The 20030-nt window shown below is 32.4% G+C and overlaps 1 protein-coding gene across 2 annotated transcripts in view; it reads left to right on the top strand.

The window, feature by feature from the left end:
- Positions 1–20030, top strand: part of FSTL5 (follistatin like 5) — a 782217-nt gene that overhangs the window by 590811 nt on the left and 171376 nt on the right. For both annotated transcript variants that reach the window (XM_079154219.1, XM_079154218.1), the window contains exon 8: positions 3135–3255. In XM_079154219.1, the coding sequence (XP_079010345.1) occupies positions 3135–3255 (121 nt within the window). The remainder of the gene's footprint in view (positions 1–3134; positions 3256–20030) is intronic.

Below are 20030 nucleotides of genomic sequence, written 5' to 3'. Positions count from 1 at the left end.
GCAAAATCATGTTACCATCATGGCTATCAAAGTTTAGAATATATCATCCTTCTTCATACCTATTGTAGCACAACAACCACCCACCAAAGAAGCTGAAGCTCAATAAGAGGCCATAATTATAAGGGACTCACTGCAGGAGCCATAAGTGGCCTTGAGGTGCAAGGTCCGACCTCCCTCCTGAAGTGCAGGGTCCTAAAGACTACCAGTTCTTTGAAAACTTCCAATAAGGATTTGAAGAGGACTGCACAGAGTAACAAGCATGAGTTTATTTGGGAAACTGAGATAAGAAAGATACATCTACAGTGTGATACTACTGAGTGGCTGGGACCATCTCAGGAGCTGACAGTACATTTTTCAAAGAGCATGGTGTTTTTAAGGGAATTGAAACTAGCGGAATTTAGCAACCCCCACCCCTTCTGAAATCCGGGCCCCAGAAAGTCTTATTCCTTTATGATGTGATAAGAAAGGCTCCAGGGACTAGGAAAGAGTACAAACCTGTGAATCCTGCCCTTTTTTGAGTCCTGGAATCTTTGGTCAGTATAAAGGTCATGAAAGTTCCCCCTTCAGGTTAACCTGTGGTCTTACCATCCGAAGGAGTCTTTGGACCTGCATTTTTCCTGCAAATAATAGGTCATTTGTCAATAATGTAGCATACCCTATTTGCTTAAGCCAGGACAGATTCCATACATGTAATTCCTTTTTTAAATCCTACCCAGTCTGTAGGATTATTCCCTTAACTTCTTGTTCCCTTTACCTATCATCTATTAGTAGTTATTTTCATCTCCCTTTCTCCTCAGTTCTTAGTTATGGATAATCTATTTTCTATATGTATGGGTGTGTCCATTTTGAACATTGCATATAATTGGGCTGATGCAATTAGTGTCTGGCATCTTTCCATTTATCATATTTTCATGATTTATCTGTGTAGTAATATAAATAAGTACTTTGTTATTTTTTGTTACCAAATATTCTACTGTATACTGTATAACACATTGTGTTTATCCATTATCTATTGGTAAACAATTTGGGTTGTTTTTAGTTTTTGTCTATTTAGTTCAGGTCTGAACATTTTCATATAATTTATGTGTGGATGATTATTATTCTTTTTGACAAATACCTTGGAGTGAAATTGTTGGTTATCAATAATTAGTGAACTTTAGGAAAAACTGCCAAATTTTACCTGAAGTAGTTGGATCATTTAATATTTCATCAGCAATGTTTGAAAGTTCTAAAGTTTCTATCTACTCTCTCAGGAGGTGTTATTAGTGTTTTTTATTTTAGCTGACCTATGAGCGTGAAGTAATAATGTTTAATTGTTTTTATTTGTATATCCTTCTTGACCAATGATGCTAACCATCATATGCCTCTTGTCCATTTGTGAAAAATGTTTAGTTGAATCATTTACCCATTGTTTTAACTGAATTTTTGTGTTTTTATTGTTGAATTACAACAGTTCTTTATATATTCTGGATAGAGGACCTTTACCAGATAAATGATTTGCCAATATTTCCTCATTCTGTCAATTGCCTTTTAATTTTCTTAACAGTATACTTTGGGAAAAAGTTTTTAATTTTCATAAAATCTGATTAAATTGTTTATTTGGTTTGTTGTGTCTACTAAAATGCTAAAATCTGTGCTCATCTGTCTTAGTGTTGAGCTAAGGTTTGAGCAAATATTTAGTTAAATGTCTTGGATTGGTATATTCCTCTAGGCTTCCAGGTGTTTTTTTGTTGTTGTTGTTATTGTTGTTGTTGTTGTTGTTTTTCTGTTCTTTGTCGCACATCAAATGTTCCTACAGGTAGTTTACAACTCTACCTTAGCCTTCACTCTGCTTGTTTAAAGAGATTCAAAACTAGCCATAGGTGAGATATCAAGTAGGTCATATGTTTTCTGGGCACGTGTAGTCTTAAGCATATGACCTTCTACATTCCCAGGAATATGTGGGGTTTTAAAAATCCCTCTATGTATATCCTATTCCCCATTTTTCCTTTCAAGTTTTTTGACTAGCCTACTTTAACTCTTAACTAATATCTCTATCCCAGGAAATTGCACAGTTAAACAACCACTGTTGTTTCCTTTCAATAGAACTGTTTACACAGAGTGAACTACAGCTCTTGCTCAAATAAAGAGAAGTCATATAATTGTATGTTTACAAGGAGCTGCCAAATGAATCCAGTAGCTATTTGGTTATAGACTACAGTGGAGCTGTGAAGAGGGACAGGAAGTCAAGTTAAAATACATGAATATTGTCATTTTTACTAATATTTAATCACTCATTTTTATAAATAATCTGCAAATTATTGAGAGTATTTGTCTTTTAAAATTTCTGGAAAAAAAATTGAAATTTTTCCCCCAGTGTATCCATTGCCTTTATGGAAAAACAGATTTTCCAATTTTTATTCTACTGTTCTGAAGTGCTACCTGAACTTTATTTTCATAAATAGTATATATTTTCTTTTGTTATCTTTTTCCAAAGTTGTTATGAATTTTGTTTCAACTGAGTTGAAAAAGTGTGGCAATTTTCTTCAAATGCTCTGCTCATTTCTGAGCTTCAAAATGTGAATCACGGCTGGGGGTATAGCTCAGTGATACAATGCTAGACTGAGTGAGGCCTTGAATTCAATCACTAGTACAAAAAAAATAATAATTATAATGAAAATAAATCCCTGTTCTATGATATGGGTATATGTTTCTAACTTTTATTAATTCAGAAATCACACAGTTCTAATAACTATTTTTATTGTTTTATTGGTAAACATACTTTGAATAATATAAAAATGGGTCATTAAAAGTGTGAAAAATGTTAATTAACTCTTGACTATAAATAAGGCAAAAACATGTTATAACTTTATTAATCTAAAAAAGTAAGTTAGAACAAATATGTGGGAACTAAGTTATTTTTAAATTCATATATCTAAAATAAATATGAAAAAGGTATATTTATGAGTGAGATCACACTTTTTAAACAAAATATGCCTTAACAAACTGGTAAGCCAGGGTCCTCCACATTCATAATAACAATTTTTATAATTTTAAAACAATATTTTAAACTATTTACTTTGCTTAATGCTTCACCTTTCAAAAAAGTGAAATTGTTAAAATAAAAATACCTTATTTTATTTTTTTTTCTGTAGGATTTTGGAGATGATGGATCCTTATATATTACTAAGGTTACCACAACTCATATGGGCAATTATACCTGCTACGCTGATGGCTATGAACATGTCTATCAGACTCACATTTTCCAAGTGAATGGTAAGAAGTGTGTGCTCCTTTAATCATTTTTCAGCTTCATTTGATATTCAGAGATCATTACAGTTGACTAGGCATGTAAGGTTTGAATATTTAAAATTTTGTGGAGACTCTAATTTTTGTTTTGGGATTTAGTATTAATGTTAAAGCTTTTAAATTAAAAAAGTGCACAAATCAGTAAATACTATAAATTATTATTTTTGTCACCATAAAATAGTACAAAGCAACTCATTTGAACTAGAAAACAAAAATGTTGAAATTTTAAAAACTTTTTCAGATTAGTATTCAATTGTTAGGTGAACATACATTTGAGATAGAGAAAAAGTTAAACTGTTTTAATTCAAATTTGGGTACAGGCTTGCAAGTATGATTTATTAATAAACACGTTTATTTTACAATTTATTATTACATACATGTTAATCTGTGCTGTATAAAATGGATGTAGAATTATATTCATCTTTTTGTAGGAATAGGAAGATGGCTAGTGTGATTGGAATGAATTAAGAAGGTAACTTGGGGTCAGATTACATGTAACCCTGTAGGGCTAGATACATATTTGAATTTCCATCCTAAGGGTACTGGGAAGATATCAAAATGTATGAAGTGGAACATTCTGACTTGTTTTAAAATAAATGAATAACTTTAAAAGAACTATTTTAGTCATCTGGTAAGAAAAACAGGTGGTTTATAATATACTGTTAATGATGTAGTTATATGGAAATGGTGAAATTTGGAATGTATTTTTTAGTATTCCTGACACTATCACTGAGTAATAGCATGTGAGTAGGAGTGAAAGAGAGTTAAAGAACTAGCCCCAGGAAATTTGAAGGAAGCATGAAGTTAAGTAAATGCCTCGTTGTCATATTTATTGTAATGAAGAAGAAACATAATTAGAACCTGGGTGAGATTAATTTTTAACATGCTAATTTAAATGTAATTATTGATGGAAAAGTCAAGTATTCAGTTGAGGAGAGTGACAACCCAAGTTGTATATTTAGATAATATCACTGATCACTGTATATAGATTGTATGTAAAACCATGAATCTGAGCTTGATAAGATCACCTTAGGAATGAATGTAAATGGATATGAAGTCTGAGGAAGGACCTATGGATCTGAGAGTTAAAGCAGGGAAAAGAAGTCTGAGAATGAGTATCCTATAATGGAAAGTTTATGTCCTGGAAATTAACTAAGACAGTTGTGAAAAACTTGAAAATATTGGGAGTCTGGTTTGACAGTTGTTGACATTCAAAAGACTGGATGCAGGTCTAGGGTTTGTTTTCAGGTGCAAATACAGTTGGCAGCTAGACATAGTTCAAAGCTTTTAATGCAACATCCAATGAAACCAGTGAAAAAAACAGCCAAGATAAGGACTTTCTGTGTGCTATTCCCAGTGACCACAGATATTTGATATTAGCCATGCATACATAGTAAGTGTACCAGCTCAGTCTGTTAGGGATGTTTCCTGTGTACATACTGTATCATGGGGATATTATTAATGCCTAACTGGCCTCTACTTCCCTTTTTGTGTTATTGTTTACCAACTTCTTGCCTATTTGACGAATTCAGTGGCCTGAAGTTTTTATTTTTATTTTTTAATTCAAGGAGATATTCTTAAAATTTTTGCTAACAGGTAATTCTTTTATCTCTTAACCCTATTCCCAGTTCTTCCAGTCCAAGTACTTGGTAACTTTTTAGAAGTACATAGTTCATGTTCCAATTGCATCAGATTTATCTGAGAAAATTATCAAAAATTCAAGACCTAGGTTTCACTAGTGCTTTCTGAAGTTCCATTTGAAATCTGCATTTTAACAAGCTTCCCAGTCAATTGTGAGGCATGGAGAGTTATGAAAATCATTCTAAGTGGCTGCTTTTTAGGAGTTTCTGCTCCTCATTCATGTATGATGCAGATTTCTTCTATAACTCGCTTATATGCCAGCTCTACCTGGGAAACTCAGGAAGGAGACTTTGAGCCAAATTTCAGGCTTTCATGTTTCAAAATATGTGCTGAGAAGAATTGGGAAAATACAATCCGTCGCCTCCTGTGAATGAACTATTTACTCTGATGTCATGTTTTTCTGAAGATGGAGTGTGGGAATAAAGGAATGATAAGATCTCAGACATAGAGCCCCCCCCCCAACCCATCAGCCTCAGCAATATGAATTAATTAAGAGGAATTCAGTATTAGCAGTGATGGTCTGTGCAAAGTCTAATGCTTCCCTTTTTCTAGGAACAAAGATCTCTGAACCGTTGTCTTATAAGGAATAAAACCAGTCTCTCTGTGTTACCTTCTACTGCATTTAAAATACTCTGAATTCCTTAGTTTCAGGTGTTACATGAATAGATGGGGTTTGAAGATAAGAACAATGCCATTATTATTGCTAAGAGAGTAAGCAAGATGAGGAATATAATTTAAGTATTACATTTGAGAAATTGTGTGTAATTATTAACCTTTGTAAAACCACTTTTTGTCAAGTGTGGTGGATAAAACCTTGATTAAATTCAAGAGAGAATGGAAGGTAAAGAAATAAAGAATATTGTTGTTGACAACTGTGACAGAGAACATTGGCTAAAGTAGAACAGATAACTGCAAAAACTGGGGAGTGTGTGGGGTCAAGGGTTGGAATTTTGTAAAAAATACTACAATCTTTTTATGCTGATGTGAATAGTATAGATGAAAAGGCATAATTACAGTGATAATTCACTTAAATTAAAAAGTGAAAATGATCTAATACACAAAGACTGGTCTTTGGAAGATGAATAGTTTTTCTGTAGAAAGAGGGAGAGAGACTATTTCCAAAGGGATGTTTGGTGTGGAAGCATGAGGAAATCCACTTTTCATTGCTTGGATTTTTTTTTTTTTCTCTCAGTAACATAAGAAATAACAGTAGACAAAAATAGTTTGTAAAATGAAGTGGTTTGAGGAGCAGAAGTAATGAAAAACCATTATCTTGCAGAGCAGGAGAATAATGGAAATAGCAATGTGTCGCTGGTACCTTGGACGTAGCTTGGAAGTAATATGAGGGGTACATATTAGTTTGTTTTTCTTCTGTTACACTTGACTGTGAAGTCCATTCAGAGGAAAAGGGTTTAATGAGCATTTTTGTTAGGTGAGTAATTAGGAGAGAGACAGTAGTAAGTTAAGCAGGTTAACAAGGAAGTGATTACAATGGTGGACTATAGAATTAGTGGCAGGTAAGGACATGGAATGTGATTTGAAGTGAACAATTAACTAGAATGCACAAATTGATCAAATGTTACTAGAATTAGGTATTAGAAAAATATGCAATACCTTAATTCAAATACTTTTCTCAAAGCATCTGGCAATTTCTGTTAAAAACAAATGCTCTTGATTAGGTCTAATCTACAAACAGGAATTTATTCCCCATTAAAGTTTCCTAAATGTTTGGGCAGCCTAACTTTTTTTTAAAATTTATTTTGACAGTTTTACCTTTAGCCAATAGGAGAATAATATTGATTCATCAAATTTAACCATTATTGATCAAACACTTATATTGCATTTTATCAAAAATGGGAAAACAATAAGTGCATCTTGAGGACCATTTTTGATGTTTAAGCAATTTGAAGAAGTCAGAAAGCAGAATAGAAAGTGTACTGTAAGAGAATCAGTAAGCTGATATATAGGATTCTTATCACAAAGACCCAAAATAATGGGATTTCAAAGAAGATACAGGTGTTTTTCTTATGCATAAAAAGAAGTGCAGATGGGTTGGTTTGGGCATGGTAGCTATGATGTCATAAGTAGCGTAGATGTTCCCTATTGTGATTAGCTCATTGTTTCTACTATCCATGGCATACTTTTTTTTTTAAATCAAAATAGCTGTGTGAATTCTGTGTGCATTTCAACAAAGAAAAAGGGAGGAAGCGAAAAAGGAGCTTGACATGAGAAAATGCTTTTAACAAAGTTTTAATAAAAGCACCAACAAAGACTTTTATTGACCTTCCCCAAATACCAAATGATTGTAAAATATGTTTCTTTGATCTTTGTATATTCCACATACAACGATAGAAAGGTCCAACTAATGAGAAGTAAGGGAGAAATAAATCTTGGGTGGCTAACTAGCCATTATTACAATTAAAGTCTCTGGTATGTCAATGAATTTTGCAAAATAGTGATAGAATAGTGATTCTTAGTAATAAAATATCTAGTAATGGTAAGGTTAGTTATAAAACGACAGCCCTAAATTTAATTTGCTATACTAAGCCTTTTTCTTTTTTTAATCAGTTTCCTTTTCTTCGGTTTTATAGTGTTTTGCTTTTGGTATAACTTGAAACATGTCTTTTGTATATAAATACAGCAAACTTGGGATTAATCAATTGTTATAATAATAAAAGAATAGCTGGGAATGAGGAATGACGATGGAAAATACAACAAGATGCAAATCAGCACACTTATGGACCCAGTAAAATCTCTAAAACTAGTTTAACTGATTTTCCGTTTTCTATCCTCTTTTACAAAAGGTTGAGAGACCCTAGAAAATCAGGTTTTAATTTGGAATTTAAAATGTTTGTCTTAACAATTTGTCAATTAGTAATAGAAATAAAATATATATTTGATTACCAAGCCAATCCCTGCAAATACCACAAGATATTAGGACTTGTAAGTATTTTGAAATGCAAAGTTTATTTAAATATCCCAGGGTGCAAACCAAATAAAGGTCTATCAAAAGCCCTGTATTCTTCTAAAAATGTAAAATTAGATTACTGAAACATGGGAGTGCTTCCATATCCTTGTTTGAGGAAACATTATATATAAATCAAAGGATTTTGACTCTACCAGTGGAATTCATTTCATGCTTTTTTCTTTCTTTTTATATGAAGCAATTGTCTTTAGATCTTAAGCTTATGATACAGAATGTTTGAAATTTTTAAAAATCATTGATTGTTTCTACTACCCTCTGGGCAGAAAGTTTGTCTGTATTTCACAAAAGACCCATGTGTATGTTCTTCCTGCACCCTCGTTCAAATGATTTAGGCCCTCACATATAATAAAGAATAAATGTTTTTTCCTACTTATGTCAAAAATTGAATAAAATTGTTGGTTTTATAGATGTATATATACAACATTTTTATTTTTCTCCTTCAAATTTTGGAAATACCTAAATAAAAAGCCAAACATAGAACAATCTTATTTTTGTCTCTCAGATTTTAGCAATACCCAAACAAAAAACCAAAACATAGAGACATCAAAACATTGCCTTCAATACTGACAAAGTAATTTAGGGAAAGTGGCTGAAGGATAAGGCAACAATGAGCTTCTTTTTTGCATCACCAAATTGAACTTCCTCATCTGTCACAGACAGCACAGTAACCTCTGCCCAGACTCTGAGCCATCTATGCTTAAGCTTTCTGTGTGGCTAAAGTGCAGAGGACAATAAAACCTTTCAATAAGCAGTAAGATGCAGAAAGCAGGGAGTAAAAGATCATCTCTCTCCTTCACTCTTCTCCTCTTGCTGTGAGTTTATACAGGAGAGTGAGAAGCTTTTTTGTTACTCTGGTTTAGTGATTCTCTCTGGTGCCTGGACAAGCAGCACCAGCAACTTGTTTTATTTATTTATTTATTTATTTATTTATTTATTTATTTATTTATTTATTTATTTATTTATTTATTTTATTTTTTCAGCAACTTGTTTTAAATGAAAATTCTCAGGGTTCCCCCTCAACAGTGGAATCAGGGGCAACCTGTGTTTTAGTAAACCTTCCAGGAGAATCTGATTATTAAGTTTATGAAATTTATTACTTATAAAAATGACAAACAGGAATATGTCCTTTCCTCACATTCTCCAGGTTTTATTCTTTTAACTTTCACTTCAGTCTTTAAGTATGTGGCGGTCTAAGCAGTGACTAACCCTTAAGCAGGTGATGATATATCAATCATGTACAGTTTTAGTCTTCTCCTTGTGAGGCTCTGAGGAAGCCAATATTCATGACTTGCTCCGTATCCTACCCAGGGCCACTTCAGTTGGGGTGGACAGCCCCTAACAGCTTCCTAGTACAAGAGTATGTCTCTTGCCACACTTCCTAAAGATCTGTCGATTTTGCTCAAGGCAGCTCAGATATAATAGGGATTTAATGCCCTCTGGGGACAATTTTCAATCCCTAGGGACTCAATTCAGCTGATAGGAAGCACAGCTTCCCCTCACTAAGTGGAAAAGTTCTGAAATGTTTTCAACATGATTTTTCCAAAGGTCTATATGGAAGTTGAGTCCTTTTTTCTTTTTCTTTTTCTTTTTTTTTTCTTTTTTTGCCCATGATGATAACATTTCATAAATCTCAGGAATGTACTCTCCCTTTTTTCTTTTATTTGTTATTATTTTTGTTTTCCTTTTGTCTCACTTTCCCCATTATCTCACTTGCTCCTTCCCAAATCAATTAGCTGATCCTAAATTCTTTACTCAGAGCTGCTTTTGGAGACACTCATAGTTAGAAAAATCTTTTCTTTAATATCTATTGATATTTTTATGTAGCTCCTCCTGAAAGCTATTGATGTATGCTACTTTTTTCTTTCCAGGTTTTGAAATATGATAGAACAGTACATTAATTTTGAAGCTTGAACATTCTTTCTATATATTATTTTCTATGCTAAATTGTGGTAAATTTACATCATTCAATAGAACTATCTACAGGCTCTGTAATTAGATTAAATCATGACATCAAGATACTCAAATTATATAACAACAAGAATATAAATGTGCTTAAAATATAACATATAAATTTTTAAATTATTAAATTCCTAGAGAAAAACAAACCTTAAACTGCTAAAGAAATTATTTCAAGGTAATTAAAAATACAAAATTAATGTTTCTTCCCTTGTAATTTGAAATCTAAAGAAAGTTCAAAAGTTTAGAATACAAGCAAAGTGCAAATGATCCAATTCCTAATTCCTTATTTTGTTTCCTTTCAGTGGGTTGAAAACTTATAACTTTGTGATGACTTAAACATTTGTATTTTGAGCTTATTCTCGCTGATTTTTAGCATATCATCTTTCTTTTTGTTTTCAAATCATCACATCTCTATTCACTATCCATTTCTTTGTACATTGCCTTTTGTTGGATTGTGTAAGTTTGAGAATTACATTTTATCTCCACTATTGACTTATTATCTCTACCTCTGTTTTAATTTTGTTAGGTATAACTCCAAGTTACATTTACAAAGTGAAACTCAATTTATTGTCAAGGATCTTGAAATAATATTCTATTATTTCATGTAAAAATAAAATAGGATGCTTGATCTGTCCTTTTTCCACCCTTTGTAATAATATTGTCAAATATTTTATTTCAACCTTTGTTCTAAAGCAAACATTCTTTAATTTTTGCTTTAAATAATTAGTGACACAGCTCCTTCTAGCTAGAGACCACAGTATCACATAGGAAAAAAGTACTCCATGTCCTTATACTAGTCTATGAACTATTTATTAATGTTCATGAGATAACACACAGAAATTATAAGTGATCTTTAAAGTGATTTCGTAGTAAGTACATTAGCTATGTTATATATGTAAGAGATCTTATTTTCTAGAAACTGTAGAAATTGGGGGGAAAAGATTTCTGCCACAGATAGTTTTAGAATCACTTTCCTGAGACTTTGGGGCCCTCCCCTGAATCCTTTGTGTCCATTTGGAAGACAATAAAAGAGACAAAGTTTGAAGAATTAATTGTGTGAGACATTTTTATATTTTATGTGTTGGCCGCTTGCACTTTAGTTGACTTGCAAAGCTGCTAATCAGTGCATCCTATTGCAAGGAATTCTGAGAAGGGTAAGCTAACTATTTGTTCAGAAAATAAGAGGAAATATGTTTAGGGTGAATCTAACTTGATTTTGCCACAAGAATGCATTGCTTGTAAGCTTTCTGAAAGAAGGATGGAGAGAGCCACTTCTCAGAGAAAATGTTTAAGATATTTGTATTGTCTCTTGGGAAAGACATTTTTTGAATCCAGAGCTGCAACAGAATTACCTAAATTTGTGAAAGTATATTGACAGGGATTTAGAAAACCCCATACTGTTTTATCTGGCAGGTATTCTTTAGCTGATTCAGAACCTAAAATTGGGTTTAATGTTTCTGAAATCTGTATCCTCATGGGACTTTTTTGCAAATTTGTATCTTACTTCAAGCAAAATAATGTATTATTACTTCAGCTTATAAAGTTTCTAGATCTTCTACCTTACTGATTGATTGATTGATGGTTACACATTTCCCCCTTCTTACTATGCTCCAGTTCCCTTAGTTGTTACATTCTTTCTTTCAGGAGAGATCAGTCTGTCAAATCTTTCTACCATTTCAACTATCTTCTTGGTTTGGACTATTCCTTTTTTGCTTTGGTAAGGCAGATTTGTCTTCCCCCTTTATTTTTTATTTTTATTACTTTTCTTTCTGACCCAAACATTTTTGTACGCATGTATTTCTCTCTGTATTGTCCTACAGGATCCATCACAGTGAAAGATATGAAAATATTATATCTATCTGCAAAATCATTCACAGTTCAAGCAAATATTTTCCACCTTCTCTTTCATGATTTTGTTGATCCCACCTAGGGGCTATTCTTCAATAAGAACAGCACCTAACCTATGCCCAGTTATAATCCATTATTTTCCTAGATTTCTTTTAGAGTTTAGTACGTTTCATCTTGACTGTCTTCCCTCAGATTCTTAATTCTGTAGATTTCTTGGTCATGTTCCCTTAAGACTATAGGATAACTTCATGCAAACCTGCAATTACTGTCACTGAAATATATTTAGAAATGCCATGAAATTGTTATACTGCTCTTCTTTGTTTTTCTTCCACAATTTTGTCCATAGTTTGTGTACATGCATGATGGAAATCTTTGAAGCAACAGGGCTTTTCTCCACTTATTCTGATTTTATGTATCCACAGTTTCAGATTTATATGGTCAAATCATGTGTCCCCTCTGTTTAAATTCATGTAGCACTCCCTATGTCTCTAAGATTAAAAGCCAGCTTTCTGAATGCACTACCCCAAAACACGTGTTCTGTTATCCCTGTTTTCCCTGTATCTTCTTACCTTGCTACCCTCTTCCTTCGCAGTAAGAAAAGTTCAATCCAGCTGCACTCAATACTCCCCTTCTCTTTGACCTTTTGCATAACAAACAGTCTGCACTTGGCTGTTCTCTGTGCATAAAGATACTTTGCCAGATCTCCGGTGGACTCAGTTCAAACTGTTTTGCTTAAATGTCATTCTTGATGAAGCTTATACAGACTACACAATTTTAAATTGTAATTACTCTCACCCACACCTTCATGCACTTGTGATCCCCTGTATTTATCCAAAGTACCTTACCTTCTTACAAAATGCACACCTCCTAACTTGTTATTTACAAACATTTTAAATCATATTTTAACAGTTTTGAAATACGTATACATTCTAGTGTGTCTTTTAAAAAAACATGCTGTCTATTAAACTGGCAGTGTTTTCCATTGTTAGTTTTATATAAATAATAGCATATTTGATTTATATTATTTGTAGACTTACTTTGGAGACCTCCCCCAACCTCATTACTTTTAAGTATGGACAGCAGTTCCTTGCACCTAGATAGGACTCAAAAAATATTTCTTGAAATATCCTTGAATAGATCATTGGATGTTTTTCATTCACTCCTAATTATGGATATCTTTGAAGATTCTATTTTCTCTACTCCCTGAAAATTTAAGCTCTCTTGTGTTGTCAGATGAGTTGACCCTTCCTATGGTTTTATTAACTAAACTACTAAAACATGTCCTCCATTTCTGATAACGTCTTCCTTAAGAAAAATAAGTCCTCAGAGCCACACAGGGTGTGTGTTTGTGTTGGAACTCAAGATTTAATTTTCCTTTCATATCTGGTTGTTTTGTCCTTGAAGATGTGTTCTTAAGTAACTTTTATTCCATTATCAGCCTTCCTTCCTTTATTTCGTCTTCATTTTCATGTACTCAAGTTTTGATGGAAAAATAAAGTGCAGGTTTTCAAACCACTTCCCTTCCCACTTGATATCTTGAGCAGACCTAATTCTTAGAAGCCGTGGAAGAACAGAACTTTCATTGCTGTCTTAGGCATTACGTTTGCAATGCTTTCCTTTCTATCTCTAACCAACCCTTAAAATTTCTTTAAAATAAGCTTTGTTTTTAACAGTATAACGTGGAGACAATGCTTGACTGAAGGGACACATTCTTAAAGGTGGTCTTCACAACTTTCAAAATATAATTCTGATATTTTGGGTCAGTATCCAGATATTAGATATGGAGAAATTTTTATGGCAGTCATGGCATTTTACTTTGTAGTTGCTGGTTAATAAAATACGTAATCTTTCCTTGGTTGAAGACACACTGTATGTTATATCTATGTAATCTAAAGCCATGATCAGACTTACATAAAGTTAATAGGAGAGTACTTGTTATTACATAGCAGTGGGCTGGTGCTTAAGAGCCTTTGAATACCCAGCAAGAGCTCGTCTACATAATGAAATTTGGGTAATTATTTTGGTACTGACTACCTAGGCCTGCTATTAATAATTTAAAGCATTAACCTATACTTTGTGTTTTGTAGCACTAATGGAATTTAGCTGCCTCTGCTAGAGTATAATGAAATAAAAAAAAAAAAAAAAAAGAACTAAAAAAAAACCCCACTATGGCTATAGGCTAGACCTGGATGAGAAACAGCAGAAACCACTTACTGACACCTAAAAATGACTTTTTTCTGCATTAGCCTTGATTAAAATACCAGACCACACTGCATCTGTGTAATTTGAAGCTGAACAATGACAGCCTGTACATAGGATGACCTGCTTTCTAAGGTCTGTATTGGTTAGATACAGCTCTGCCTGCATAAACACAGCTATTCCCTGATGAAAAAAAGCAACCCACTGGGATAAACCTAATTAGCCTATATTTATTAAGGCTTAAAACCACCTGCTAAGGATGCAGCATATAGACGCTAACTTCCCTGCTATTAAAAGGATCTGCTCCAGGGCATATACCATCAGGGCTAAGTTACTCACTGGAGCTATTTCAACAGCTTTTCTATGTCCTAGTGTTACTGTGTCAATCACACTTTACTCTTTCTCTGTTTCTCAGCATTTCATAAAGCATCACATGTTGGGCATTAAGGAGATCAGTTAATAACACAGCTCTCTTCCCCTCCTGATTCAGACTTCAGAACCAATTCAGAGAAACACGCATTATTAAGTCAGAGAAAATATTACCTAAATTATGGATAAAACTGCTTAGAACTCCAAAAATATATTAAGTCATGGGCTTGCATCACTGCATAACCACAGACTTCAGCCCAGGGACAGATCCAACACTACAATGTGGTGTTGTCAAGAGAGGAGGGCAGAATGCATCCTCTTTGCAGGTAGATCCAAAGTGGGAGAAAAGGCAGGCTCTGCTCAACCTTTCTCAAAACACACCAACTAAAGGCCTTCTTCCCTTCGCCTACTTTTAGGACTTAAGAAAGGCTAAGGACATAGTCCTCTGCATGAATCAAAGAGGCGTGTAGAGTCTTTTGTTACTATGAGCAAATCGTTTGTTTGTTATTTATTTCTTTGTTTGTTTATTATTTGTATGACATACACTTGAGAAAAATAATTTAAAGGAGAACGGCTTTGAATTTCAGAGTTTCAGTCCGTGGTCATCCATTGCTCCACTGCTTTGGGCCTTCCGTTAGGCAGAACGTAACTATGGAATCTACATTTCATTGGAAAGCTGCTCAATTCATAAGAGCTGGAAAGCAGAGCTGGAGGGTTACGGACAAGAAATACCCTTCCTGGATAAGCCCCCAGTGACCTACTTCTTTCAACCATGTCCCACCTGCTTTAGTTTCCACTGTCTCCCAGTAATCCATTCAGCTGCCCCTGGTTGAACTCATTGATGAAGTCAGAGTCCTCACAATACAACCACTTCTCAAAAACCCCACCTCCGAGCAATGCTGCATCTGGACCAATCCTTCAACACATGGGTCTTTGGGAGACATTCCAGTTCAAACCATAACAATGACCCATTCTTAGATACTATTACTTTGTATTCAGTTATGATTGACTTAGACTTAAATCCATTCAGCCAGAATTTTTTTAAATGGGTAAATCAAATTAATGAACCTTGTTTAGGTATTGAGAAACTTTAAAATTATTTTATTCACAACATTATAATCTGATTATATCTATATATATATATATTTAGATTAGCATGGCATGGTTTACTAAATTAGTTTACAGTAGTTGGCAGGAGACATATTTCATAGATTACTTCTTTTGCATATAAGTACTGAGAAATATTACAAAACACTCATGAAGTGGCCAGCACTTAAAGAACGGTATAATGACTAATTAATGTAATGATACTTGTATAACAAGAGAGTTGAAAGAAGGTTAATGTGATAATGAGGCTTATTTGATCTTAAAGATTTAACATGAGGGTACTCTCATGATAGCATAATTAGATTTTAAGCACCTTTTGCAATTTGCATGTGTACTTGCTAATCCATATGTTCTATAAATAAATTTTACTTCATTTAAATTAATGAACTTACCTATTATCTTTCCCTGTGTTGTTTTACTGTTTTTGGTGGGGGCATATTCTCATTGTATTTTTTTCATTCAAAACATATAATTCAAGATTACTTCTCTTGTATTAGATTTGAGTTATACTCGACTTCAAAATAGTATGATGACATCTTTAAAGTTCAAAAGAATAGATTAATGTAATGCAGGCTGTTACTACAATTTATGGCTACACTAATGTTATTAATCTTTATGTTAGCCTACTTTTTGAACCATATATTAGTAAATTTTATTTCGTTCTTTGATATGTGTGTCATTTTTAAACTTGACCAAATAGAAAGAATGCTTTAGAGCTTTTTAATAATAAAATCGGAACATCATTTATAGTAGTAATTCAGTCAATAATGTGTCATCTTCTGGTAGAATACAGTTTCACATTATATACTGGCTTTTATGAGTTTTTTGGATTAATCTTTTATGCTTTTTATAATTATAAAAATTTGTTTTCCTGATTTTTACTACTCTCTCCTTATATGATATATCACTAGACCTAGGAATTTTTCAATGCAGTTCACTCTAGTTTACTTTTTATTTTTTTCCCCTGCAATACCAGGGATTAAACCTAGGGTCTCTGATAAAACTCAGGGGACATTTCATTGAGCTTCATGCTCAGGTCTTTTCATTTTGACTTAGTCTCCTAAAATTGCTGATATTGTCCTACGATTTATGACCTTCCTGCCTCAGCTTCCCAATTAGCTAGATTATGGGGATGTGCCATCACACCCAGCTGCAATTTACTCTTATAGCATGTAGTCCTTAAGTCATCAATGCATGCTGAGTGCAGTGACCCACCATAGTAATCCCAGTGATTTAGGAAGCTACACAGGAAGATTGCAAGTTTGATGCTATCCTGGGCAACTTAGTGAGGTGCTAAGTAACTTAGAGAAATGATCTCTCAAAATAAAAAAAAAAATTAAAAGGATTCTGGGTGTACCTCTGTGGTAAAGCACTCCTGAGTTCAGTTTCCAATGCCAATAAACAACTATAAATAAATAAAATAATTTTAAAAATTAAAAAGTTATTGGTGCATAATAACTGACATGCATGATTCTCTGACTCCCTCTAGTTTAAGTCAGTCCATTTATCAAAGGACCAACTAATATTTCATGTTCTACATTGAAGATGCCAATGAACACTGTAGCTCACAGTAATCTCTTTTACCTCAGACACTCGGCATTCAAGGATTTTTAATTAAGTAATTAATTTGCTATATATGCTACCTTTCCTTTTTTTTTAAATGTATATGTAGACTTGTAATTAGAAAAAATGAGCAATAAATAGCCTCATCTCATACATTCTTTGTTTTCTCTTGTAAGTTTAATATTGTATTTTGAAAATAGTAAACAATAAATAAATTTTAATCTGTTTATTGAATGAAAGGATTTTATCTTTAATATCACAAAGTAAATAATCAATTAAGTGCTTTGTGGAAAGTTGGGAGTTGGCTTCTCTACACACAATCATGGTGTTTGTATTTTAAGATGTACACCCTTATAAGGAAGAAATCAGCACTCAGACTTAATCCTATAACAGGTTAGGTTTTCAATTAAATGTTCTGGTGACCTAAGCAACAATATAGCTTTTATCTATATAGGATTTTGGGGATTTCTAGTGTCAAATAAATCTGGAAAGTTATGTGCAACACAAAAGAAGAAAACTTTCTTGAAATGTGTCAAGAATACATTTGAAAAAAAATAAAATGCTGTATCAATGTGAGAGAAAAAAAAGAATACATGTGGTTTCCTTCAATCTTTTTTAATGAACAAAATTATAACTCATGTAGATAAACATGATAGATGAGAACCTGGGAGAATGATGTGGTCATGTAAGCAGAATGCTTCCCTCAAAAACCTATATATAAATTTATTTCAATATATTTACTGAGACTATGTTAAATGTAAGTGGTTTGGGTTTAGTAGAGCTCTTAAGATTAACTTACTTCTAAGAGTCAATTGGCAAAAACTTCATTGAGATGGTGCAAAAAGATGTGTTCCTATAGCTGATTATTATTTTTCTATTAATTTTTTTATTTGTTCTAATTGGTCCTGTAGCTAATTATGGTGAATATGACGACAGTCAGGATATGCCACAAGAATATGAGAGGGTGTAGATTAGAGGACTCTGATTATTTTGTTGTTATTAAGGAGGCCTGAGGAAACATAATTTTTTTTCTTTTGTCTCCACATTTCCACTAACTCAAATTCATTTAATTAAGCTTTGTCAGAGGGAAAGAAGGTTTCTTGTATTGTGAATCTAGAATACTGATTTGAGAGTTTGTTTTTATAATAAAATACATATAACTTTGATGATTATTTGGTTGCAAAGAGATTAACAATAGAAAATACAGGTTAAGCATACCTGCTACAAAAGTCTGAAACCTGAAGTGCCCAAATCTGAAACATTTTGGGCATCAATATGATACTACAAATGGAAAATTCCATGATTGACTTCATGTGATTGGTCATTCATAAAGCAGGGATAGTAAAATAATCATGTAAAATTAGCTAAAGCTATGTGAATTAGAAGTATATTTAACATAAATGAAGTTTTCTATTTAGAATTGAATCCCGTTCTCTAAATATCTCATCACATACATGAAAATTATCCCAAAACTTTTAAAAAATCCAGAAACCAGAAATACTAAGGTCCCAGGTTTTGGAATACAGGATACTTAATCTGTGCATCATATGTGACTATCAGCAGTACTCTATTAGCAGAAAATTCATACTATTAAATTCTGAGAGTTTCTTCTAAAACATTTTTTAAGACCACTGATTACTTCAAAATAAAAATAGCAAAGCAAGAAAAATACCCAATAATAATACCATTTCTACAAAAGACAGCAGTTATCTTTCCTATAAAATTTGCTCAACATCAAAATGATGATGATGATAATAATAATAATAGTAATAATAATAGATGTCATAGGAGGTATCTTTGAATTTTGGGAGTAATGAAAATGCCTTTTTTTCTAATTATCATGTTGTACTACTAATACATACTTTTTTGAAAGTGAATATTTTAGAGTAATACATCAATATGTCAAGGGAATAATAAACTGATAGTAAAATTTTAGGAAGACAAATTACATGTTAATTTTATTACATTATTTAATGAAATGAATTGTATTGTTTTTGTGTTTCTTAAAACAAATAAAATATATTGACATATTTTAGTAAATACTTAGTTTTAGTTAAAAAAAAAAGAAATATGGTAAATAGTAGTGCCATCTATTGATAAAATAGAAAACTGCAGTTTCTTCTTAAGGAGTACTAACATATTTAAAGGAATGTTTCCAAAGCTAGAGATTCCTTATTGTACTGATTAAATTATAATTGGATCAAGTAAAATACTGGAATTGTGTTTAAAAATTATGTGTTTATGCATATGTGTGAATATAAATATATATACTTGCATATATATGATTAATAATATGTGATTATCTGAGAATAAATATTAGTTATTGTAGGTTTAATTAAACTTGCTATGATTAATTTTAATGATATAAATTTGAATAGTAGAAAAACTTACACTGAAGACAATTAAATTTAATACTGAATGCTTATTTCTGCTAAAAAAAATTAAGCAACAAATCCATCTACATGGTGGTAATGAATCATAGTTTCATTTTTATTCCTTCTTTTTAACATGTAAATAATATTTTTAAAATTAAAAATTTGCATGTTTCCTTTTTAGCACACTACTATGACTATTTTTATATTTCTTTCTCTTTTTAATTTTATCTTGATTATATATAATTAACTACTATTTAGAAAACTCTCAAGTTATCATGGTACTTCCACTTAATTTGTAGTAAAGTTATTTCCAGTATTTTTAAATTATACCTTTAACTTTACTAAATTTACTATACTATAGCTGGCAAAAAATAGTATGTATGCTGTCTGACCTAATAGTTGGGGACCTATTGAATAGTTTAGGAGAGTTAAATTTTTAAAAAATAAATACGTGCTAATTAAGGAACAGAGAGAAGAAAGATGCAGATAGCAACCATAATATCTACTGATTCCTAGAGCGATGAGATCATTTGTTGCAAGGACGCATGCCTGATAATTAATAGGTGTGGTTGAAGAACCAATGTAATTAAAAAGAACAGAACTAATAATTCTTAAAAACATCTTTAATAGGAAGGAAAAAAACTGGAGTTTGAGGTGAAATGAGGACCAACTTTGAGATGCTTTGAAGGTGACTA

Source organism: Sciurus vulgaris, assembly GCF_902686455.1.
Source record: "Sciurus vulgaris genome assembly, chromosome: 9".
Classification (NCBI taxonomy): domain Eukaryota; kingdom Metazoa; phylum Chordata; class Mammalia; order Rodentia; family Sciuridae; genus Sciurus; species Sciurus vulgaris.
The sequence above is the reverse complement of the archived record's forward strand: the minus strand, read 5'-3'. Positions and strand labels throughout refer to the sequence as shown.